General features: G+C 48.4%; 1 protein-coding gene across 1 annotated transcript; it reads left to right on the forward strand.

Annotated features, from left to right (window-relative positions):
• Nucleotides 1-447: 447 nt before the first annotated feature.
• On the forward strand, nt 448-5,385 carry LOC130159925 (heat shock factor protein 5-like). Its single transcript, XM_056361984.1, has 3 exons — nt 448-684; nt 1,430-1,623; nt 4,459-5,385. The coding sequence occupies exons 2-3, from the start codon at nt 1,503-1,505 to the stop codon at nt 4,905-4,907; spliced, it is 570 nt and encodes a 189-aa protein (XP_056217959.1). The 5' UTR covers nt 448-684; nt 1,430-1,502; the 3' UTR covers nt 4,908-5,385.
• Nucleotides 5,386-9,578: the final 4,193 nt, after the last annotated feature.

The raw sequence follows: 9,578 nt of genomic DNA on the forward strand, positions 1-9,578 counted from the left end.
CAGGTCTGGGGGGGTTTAGGGCAAATGTGACACAATTCCCGATTTGTTCCGCGTTCCTCTGCGCTCCTCATAAATTTGCTTTTCCTTTTGTGAACTGCCAGTGGTTTTTAAGCCGACACTTTGCAACACCTGCTCTGCCGGCAGCATTCCTCCCGGCGGGGTAAGCACCAGCCCGGTGCACCCCCGGCACATGGAGCAGCTCCCCAGCCCCCCGCTGCCCGCGTCCCCCTCTGTCCCCCCCGTCCCCTCCGTCCCCGCCACCCGCGCCCCCGTCCGTCCCCTCCGTCCCCGCCGCCCGCACCCCGCGACAGCGCAGCGGCCCGGGCAGGTCCGGCTGCTCAGCAGAACCCGCCCCCGCCCCGCCCCTCCCTGGGATGCGAGGTGTCACGTGGCCCTGCGGCCCCGCCCCCTTTCCCGCGCGCGGTCCCGGTGCGGCGGGCAGCCATGGCGGGGCGCGGGGCTGCGGAACGCGTGCTCCCCGCTCTGCCCCGCCTGCAGCCGCTTTCCACGGCCCGGCGCCCGCCCGCGCCGTGGTTCGAGGACCTCCAGGCTGCCGCCGGGACGGCTCCGGGCTGGCGGCGGGGCCGCCCCGAGCGGCAACTTTCGGCCCCGGGCCTCAGCCGCCCGGTCGCTCACGGAAGCTACGGGAGATGCTGGTGGCAGCGGAGCTGAGGGGCCGGCGGGGTGAGGGGACCGGCGGGGCGGAGGGGGTGGCCGAGGGGACCGGCGGGGCGGAGGGGGATGGCTGAGGGACATGGCCCGGCTGAGGGGACTTGGGGAGCTGAATGGACGGCGGGAGCTGAGGGGGATGGCGGGGCTGAGGGGGGCGGCGGGGCTGAGGGCACCGGCGAGCTGAGGGGGGGCCGGGCTGCGGCCGTGCCGTGCCGAGGGACCGGGGCGCTGCGCGGACCAGCGCCGCGGCGGGGCTGAGGGCCGGGGGCCGCGCGCGGCGGGCGGCGCCTCGCAGGCGGGGCACGTGCCGTTCGGCGCGTGGCGGGGGAAGCGGAGGAGCGGGGCGGCGGTTGAGCGCGGCGTTGGCGCCACCTACCGACACGGACGCGTCGCAGCAGCCCGTCCCCGTCAGTGCCGACACCTTCCCCGCCAGGCTGCGGCGGCTGGTCAACAGCCCGCGCTGCCGCTCCGTTCGCTGGGGCGCCTCCGGCCGGGGGCTGGTCATCAACCGGCCGCGCTGTGAGTGCGAGCTGCTGGGCGCCGGGCCGGCCGTCGCCGCGCAGCCGGGTGGCCGTGGGGCAGCGGCAGCCGCCGGTTTCTTCAAGACCACGAACTTCAGCAGCTTCATGCGACAGCTCAGTCTCTATGGCTTCCGCAAGGTGGGGGTGTTGCCGGGGAGCGGTGTGCTGGGGCCGGGCCCAGAGGGTGGACAAGGCAACGGTGGCAACGGCACCGGGCCCCTGCATCGCTTCTGCAGCCCCCACTTTTGCCGCGACCGCCACGACCTCCTCGTCCACCTGAAGCGCCTGACGAAAGGCAACAAGGCGAAGATGGCAGCGGGCCTGGATGTGACCAGCCGCCCACCCAACCGCTTCCAGCGCTTGCTTGGCACGCCACTGGCCGGGCAACCGCTGCTTCTGCCCTCGACGCTCAGCAATGCCAACAGGCCTGGTGAGTCGGAGTGGGCCGTGTGGGGCCTTGGTGGGTTTTTGAGAAGCGCTGGGTGGCATGGGATTTGGAAATCAGCACTCCCCTGAGGGAGAAGGGTTACCTGTCCTTGCCGGTGGCATCTCAGTTCACCTGGCGTAGGGAAGCTGTCGTTGTTTATGCAGGTAGATCTGCTGCCAGTAAGCATGAGTAGCATGGTTCACATGTATTTCAGGCTGCCTGTAGACTATAGTACAGTCTCCATTGCGTGCTACACTAAGAACACCCTTGCCCGATCTCTGTGGAGCTGGCACAGCTCTACCAGATGAACGTTACCGCTTCTTGCCCGTCGGTAAGGATGCCCATCAGTAGGGGTGCTTAATAAGCTGTCATTAATTGTGTGCGAAACAGTGAGTCATGTGAAGTGATAATTAGAGCATCGTGTTAGTTTTGTGCAAAGGAGGCAAGACCTGGTAGTAAGATTTTTGTCGGTTGTCTCCTGAAAAAGAATTCACAAGCTATGCAGTTTTTAAAACGGATTGCATGAGTAGGTGAGAGCTAATTAGAAAATAATACTGCTGAAAAGCTCTAGAACGTGTTTTCTTTCTTTCTAACGCTCTTTGAGAGGATCTGAGTTTTCCCAAGACAAGTCTGAGCCCTCAGGATTATTCCACACGTTTTGTATCGGCCCGAAAGCTTTGTAGCTGGCACTGTGTAAGGCAGCTGTGAATATCTTGCTTTGCAGTGCTCTTGGGCTGCTCTAACTGTGGGCTGCTGCCAGAAGAGCACTCCTGCTTCCCATTCCTTTGGTGGCGTGTTAACTGTCATCTTCCTTGCAGCTGATACAGCAACATGTTGGTTCAGCGCAACGATCGGAGAAGACTTCAACAGCCTTTTTGTGGCTGGCTCCTGGACCCGGGTGATGCACCCCGTGGGTGCAGAGCTGTAAGGCGCGGTGTAGGAGGAGCGGCAGGACTGTGCGACCAGGGGAAGGGGAGAAGCAGTTGACGGTACTGCTCTCTGCAGCACCGGCTGGCATTTAGAGCAGAGTAGGGTATCACCATGCTCGTGGTTACTGTGTCAGGGTAGGAACTGTCATCTAATTCAAGTGGTGTTTTCCGTGATGTGTGTGGAACTGCACGTGCAATACCAAGAAAACAAAATGAAGCATCGGAGAAGGGATGGAACTTATTTCGGTAGGGAGGCTAGGAAGCATTTAAAGTAATGACTTGATGTTAACGTTGTTAAGGCTAAGGTGAGTCATTGCAGACTTCAGTGACATGTGGTTTGATGTAATGCAGACCATTGGTAAAGGAAATTATTAGAAAGAGATGACCTGTTCATTTTTTGTCCTCTGTTTTGATGGCTGCAGTTTCAGAGTTTTTGCTCTAGGAGTCTCATTTTCTAGAAAGACGAACAAGGAAAACACTGGGGTTTCTATGCAGTCAAGTTCTGACAGGCTGACAATGCACTGTTGCGCTCTGTACTGACTATTCAGCGGCATGACTTTGCTGTAAATGTGAGGTAATTTGATAGATAAGAGATACTTGTGTTTGCAAAGCGTCAGTCTGTTCCCAGTGTCTTGCAGCGTGTAACGCTGTGTTAAACATTCAGGAACAATTCCTGGACAGCAACGGGAGGTGGGTAACTTGGCATCCTGTGGTGTCTTGTGTATGTGTTAGAACTAGATGATCTTCATGTCCCTATCCAAAGGTAAAATATAAACAAAAGGATTTTCATACCCCTGTTCCTTCTCTGTTTATAAATGGTGAAAGTACTGAACAGGAAATAAACGGTCCTATACGTTAAGTCTTAGCAAATCTTCAGGGTCAGCTGGTATTTATTTAGTGATTCTTAATGGTTAAATGTGAACTTGCAGAATAATGACTGTATGTTACTGATTTCTTGAATTAGCGTCCGTCAGAGGAGTGCCAGAGGTAAATGTGAGGCTATTTTTTTTAAAAAACCTTTTGAGTGAGAATTGGAAACTACAGGTCTGAGAAAGCCTGGCTTCTAGATCAACCCTATTGATGTGAACCATCCTGAAACTTGTAATTCTCATGGCTAAATGCAATCCTGCAGGGGAGTCACAAATGCAGTAGTTCTTAGAGAAATCAATGAGCACAGGCGTTCGGGGTGTTACTGTCAGTGTTTCAAGAAAGCCACCGAAACAGAAATTGGGCTGTCATGGTATAAAAGCAAATACCATTTCATGAAACAGTAACTGTCTGAGAGAGGAAACTGTAAAATAATAGAGAAGAATAAAAGGACTATCTAGGAAATAACAAAATGGCAAAGTCTGGCATATTTTAGTCTGCACTGAACTAGTTGAGCTGACTGAGGAAAAACTGGCTTTGAATTTTTTTTCTTGACCAAATAAATGACTTGTCATAAAGTACTTGCAAAGTCCTTTGGAGGATTTTGACATTGCCCTTCCCTTAGCTGTTTGTGAGCTGTCAGTAGTGGAGTTTGGTCAAATCTTGCTTTATGATGTCCCTTTTTTAAAACGTATTGTCTGATTTAACACACAGTACTTTCAAATTGCTTTTGTTTGGTTTAGTAAGTTACTACACTTTCCGATGTATGGCACATTTCTAAATATGGGTAACTCGTTACTGCCAGTTTAAGGAGGTTGAATGCTACGCAGACACCTGTGTTGGCGCTTCACTCGTGTGCCGCACAGCAGTTACTGCATGCTCGGGTCTAAGAGTACAGTCTCCTTTCTGGGTTAAGTATGCTGGAGCAAAGGCAGTCTTCCCAAATCATGTTGTAGAGCCTTGGCTCCTCATATTGCCTTTCTTTGCCTGTGAAAACTCCTTTCCTTAACACTTGTTTCGCTTTATTTTGTACCCACTGCAGGACTGCTGACTGGAGGACAGTTTCATCAACTTTACGGTCAAGGTGTTTTCCCTCCTTACTCCTACACGGCAACCTTGTGCCGAGCCCCCAGCACTTCACCAGCACAAAGATTAGGTCCGACTCCAGTCCCTTCCACTTGGATCCAGCAGGGACCACTTGGGTTGCTGCCAGGGCAAGGGGCTTCCCCAGCTTTTCCAGATAAAGGGGCTGCCTTTCCGGTACTCCAGACGCTTCCAACGGGAGCCACGTACACACTCCAGCCTGTGGCTTCTCTTCTGCCACTTCAGCAAGGGACTCAAAGCGTTGCCGCATCCATTGCAAATTGTAGCAGCTCTGCATCTTCAGTGCCGTACTCACAAACCTGCTATCCAACAGGTATGGAAAAAAATTTCTGCATTTGCTTTTCAAAAATAGATTTTAAAGTGAGACTTTCAAATATTTTTCTATAATACTCTGCCATGTGTATATCTCAAGTGAGAATTAGAAAGTGTCAAGTCTAAAAGGAAGATGGACCTTTAAAGCAAAAGGAGTTTCTGTTTGCTATTCGTGTCCTTCCTCCAGATTTTGCGTGTCCCCTGGTGATTTTCTGGATAGCCTTTCTGTTGAGGTGAAAGGGCGAGGAGAAAGACATTTGTCCAAAACTAGTCGGTGTGAGGCTAACTTTCATTTTTGTTTTTTCAATTAAGCAAAACTTGGACAATGATATTAAAGCACTGAGACCTTGTTAAGAAGTAGTATCCTAGGCCTTGGTCTCATGTTTTTCCAGGTTAAGGTTTTAAACCTTAAAGATCAGTCAAACGTATTGTGTAGAACAGGGGTCCTCAAACTTTCTAAACAGGGGGCCGGCGCGCGGATTAGGTGGCCGGAAGTCATCTGCGGCTGCTTGGTTTCCCCCTCCCACCCCCGGCAGGGTGGTGGTGGTGTGGGGGTTCTGTAAATACGGGGGGGCGGATTGAGGACCCTGGGGGGCCATATCTGGCCCACGGGTCGTAGTTTGAGGACTCCTGGTGTAGAATATTTCATTCTGCTCGTACTGGTTTTGTATCTAAATTTTTTTTCTTGCTTAGCTTCTTTATGTTGTATTTTTTTATGCACTGAAGACTAGAAAGTACAAAAGTCTTGGCTCCTTTCTTTTTTCGAAATTATTTCTGCCACAATTGTCAGTCTCACTTAATCACTTGATTACAAAATAAATCAGTCTCACTTCAGTGTTTTTATTCTTCAGAAGAGGGGTTGAAGCAAATTACTGTTCTTTTCCTTGCCCTTACCTTGAATTGGAAAAATCACATGATAGGTTATTTTCTGGGGAGTGGTGGTCTGTTTGTTGTTGTTTTGTGGTGTGTTTGTTTAATTTCCCTAAAACTTCTGAAATTCTGAACAGTGACCCTTTCCTTGAACAAACTAAAGCTCAGTTATTATTCTTTCCTTCTGCCTGCTCCTCCTTTGGCAGCCGCACCTTCACAAAGACAGCTATCTGTCCCTGTTTAGAAATCCTACACAGTGAAATCATTACATCTTTTGTGCATCTCTTCTGAGACCTCTGCTGAGAACATTTCAGACAATAATTGCTAGTTTCCATAATGTCATTTTTGTCAAGGAAGGGTTCTGAGGAGCTGGGCATTTCTTGTAGACACACTTAAATGTTTAAGAGACAGGCAACTTCTGCCACGTGCTCCTTGCCTTGTGCCCCTTATGCAGAGATTACTGTGGTGGCCAAAGTGTGGAGCCTGCCTTACCAGCTGCTAACTATTAAGTCTTCTCCCAGGAGCAGGTGTCCTGAGAATCACAGAATGGTTTGGGTTGGAAGGGACCTTAAAGATCAGCAAGTTCCCACCCCCCTGCCGTGGGCAGGGACACCTTCTATTAGTCCAGGTTGCTCCAAGCCTTATCCAGAATACTTGCTTCATTAGGGTGGGAGGTGGGAGGTGGTCCCCGCTTTGCGTTTCTATTGGTTACAGAGCATAGGCTGAAACTCATCATGATGAATTGTAGTTGTCTCTATCTCAGCTAAGGCCCCAGCCCTCTTCCGTAGTCAAGGGAAGGAAAGGGGCGTCTCGGGTGCGATTCACGTTGCTCGGTTTAGAGTTTGTCTTGGGGTAAGATTCCTGGTGTCCTGGAAGTGCCTGTTTTGAAGTACTGCCTGTAGGGGAGCTGAGGGAGACCAGCGTAGATTTAGACATGAATATGGAGATCTCTCTCGCTGGGTGACGCTCGTTGCTTTAAGTTTAAAGGATAACTTGGCTATGTTGCTCAGGTAGAATCTTCTGGGGTGGGAGGTGGGTGTGAGAATGCGGTGAAAACATACCAAATTTTGCAAGGTGTAATCAAAACTAAAATGCAGAAACTTAGGGAATCTGAGGCGTTTGAAACCCCCAGTGAATTAATTAGCGTTTCTGAGAGTGTAAGTGACATTTCACTGGAGTATGATAAATCTTTTAATTTTCACTGTCACTCTAGGACTGTCTCAGCGGTTTTACTTCTGTGCCTGTGTATCTCTTAATCTCTCCGCTATCCTTTCTTCTGTATATTATAACATACAGCATGCTGAAAGCGTGTTTCTTCATATGTCCACATGAAAAAGTCTGGTTTCCTTCATCATGAGAGCACAGCAGCAAGATTAGTTTGTTTGGAAAGTGATAGTTAACCTTAAGATACGTATTTAATAAGTGAGAGAACTGAAGAATGTATGTTCAATCTTATTCTTGACTCTCCATTTCACTTTTGAAGTCCCATTAAATGAAATCAAAGTAGAACTTTCTGAAAAGATTTCTTTTTATGTGTATTCAAACTTGTTTGTTAACTTCCGTGACAAAAAAATTCCCTGGTTTTTCATTATGATTCTTATTGAAAAGTCAGTAAAAGAAAATATGCTCGTCTAAGTCTCTTTTTCCCCACTAGCCTTAGACCATAATTATTGTAAGGATTTAGTTCTGTTTACTTTCGGCTATCTGCAAAACCTTTGACAGTAGTAGAATCGGGTGAAAGAAATGCGTTGAAGCTTCATTATCTGAGAGTGTCTAATAATGAAAAATCAGTCATGGAGACCATGTGAGACATATTAGTTATTGGTGCCACCTGACAGTGCAAGTCCAATCGCGCCTTTGGCATACATCTGTGCCTGTAGGGTTCATTTACATATGAAAACCTTTCTGGTGAGTGGTAGTTCAGGAGTAGTCATGATATTCTTCGGAATGACACACTCTGGGTTAAGATAATTCATTTTCTTTGTAAGTCTTAAAATTCACATGGTCACAAGTGTGTATGTGTGTATGAACACCTAGGCTCAGCTATGTGAATGCACTTTGTGGTGTATTGTGACAAGAAACTCAAGCAGCCAAGTCAAAAAGGTGATATTAAGACAGAAAAGACTGATGATGAAGTTTCTGCATGTATGTGTGTGTTTTATCAATTTTACAATATATATTTTTAATATATCTATACATATCTTAAAATAAGTATTTTTAAGATTAAGAAATTGGTCTTAAAATGACTTGGGAGGTAACAATAAATTTCTGGAATTTCGCTTACTGTGTGATTATTGAAATGTTTAATCGAAGTAAGCAATAGAACTGCACACCAGACACAGGTTCCGGCAGTCTGATAGCTGTGTTTGAATTCTTGCAGCCACACCAGAGCTGTTCAGCAGCAGCCCACACAGATCCTCTGGCTGGCTGTGCTGGTCCTACTGCTTCAGCGTGCACCCACGACAGCTTTCTCCAGGTGAGCGCAGCCTACTGAAAGGAGGTGAAAGCGAAGGAGACTGTATGAATGAGCTGCAGGTTTATACACTTGTGAAATTAAGGATATAAATTTGAAAATTGATCTGCTTGATAAAGTGAAAGTGATGTGGTTTACAAATACCTATTTCAAAGAACCACTGAATGTTAAACGGGTAGTTTTGTAATTCAGGTTAGGTTTCAGGGTAGCAGCATAGTGGGTGTCCTCATCAGCGGAGTGTTTTTTTGCTTGACTTCACCAGAATCACTTTTAGTTAATGAGCCTGCATTTGTATTGGAAGAATGCTCTTGCCTGGACAAGAAGAGATTCTTTAATATTATGAAAATACTGAGAAGCAGCTCCACTTCTTTGTCCCGGACAGCTTCCTGCAGTCCTGAGTTTCATTTGTTGAACGAGAAAAACTAAGGTGACTTTGTGGAATGGGCCCCGCCTCAGAGATCTCTTATTAAAGATAACTCCAGTACTTCCTGTAAATGCGTTATGTAATTCTAGTGGAAACTGCACCTTATTTGGAGGGCCTGGCTTATCAGATATCAGAAGATCTTTAGTAAGAATGCAAAGGCTTCCTTTTCTATTACAGCGTAACGCATATACTTTTTTCCCCCCTCACAGAGGACAAGCGAAGCAAGTTATGCTTATGTGTGTTGAAAAAGGGTTGACCTACCCAAGCTTGATCATCCGGTTTCCTATCTTGCAAATATCAACCTTTGTCTTTTATTCATGAGTTTTTTTAAAAAATAAGCTTATCCAAGATGGGCGGGTTATGGCCTGGATAACTCCAGCTGCTTGCCAGCAAAGATCAGCCGCTGCTGGTTGGGGGGAATGCCTTCCTTGTCCTGGATCTTGGCCTTCACATTCTCAATGGTGTCACTGGGCTCGACCTCAAGGGTGATGGTCTTGCCAGTCAGGGTCTTCACAAAGATCTGCATGCCGCCCCTCAGACGGAGCACAAGATGGAGGGATGTCCCTGTTCGGGCGCCACATTGACGAGCGAGGGGAAGCAAGCAGCCGACTCAATATGAGTGATAGAGCAAGCTTCGATTTATTACGGCGCGATTATGTCATATATACAGTTCCAGTTAATTATGCCTACTAGTCATCTGCTGATTGGCTAAGCTCTAAAGGGTTACATTTTCATACGTCCTCCTACTTGCGGTTTCTGCGGATAGCTAGCTACATTTTTTTTTTTCCTCTCTTGTCTACGCGAATTCCTCAAAGTTATTTACAACATTAGGCACAAGGTCAGTGTTTTTCTCAGCTTCCTTATCAGCATGCCTCAGCATAGCTGCAAGGCCTGCTTCAGCTAACTTACGCTAACTTTGTTTCACAAAGATCTTTAAGGGAGTCATGGCCATGATCACACAGCCATTCTGCAACAGATA

Source organism: Falco biarmicus, chromosome 16 (assembly GCF_023638135.1).
Source record: "Falco biarmicus isolate bFalBia1 chromosome 16, bFalBia1.pri, whole genome shotgun sequence".
Taxonomy (NCBI): Eukaryota; Metazoa; Chordata; class Aves; order Falconiformes; family Falconidae; genus Falco; species Falco biarmicus.

Excerpts from the sequence above, each read along its gene's own strand:
- LOC130159925 (XM_056361984.1), top strand. The coding sequence starts at position 1,503 with ATGGCAGCGGGCCTGGATGTGACCAGCCGCCCACCCAACCGCTTCCAG. Across the intron at positions 1,624-4,458 it reads CAGCAATGCCAACAGGCCTG|GACTGCTGACTGGAGGACAG; the intron begins GTGAGTCGGAGT and ends TACCCACTGCAG.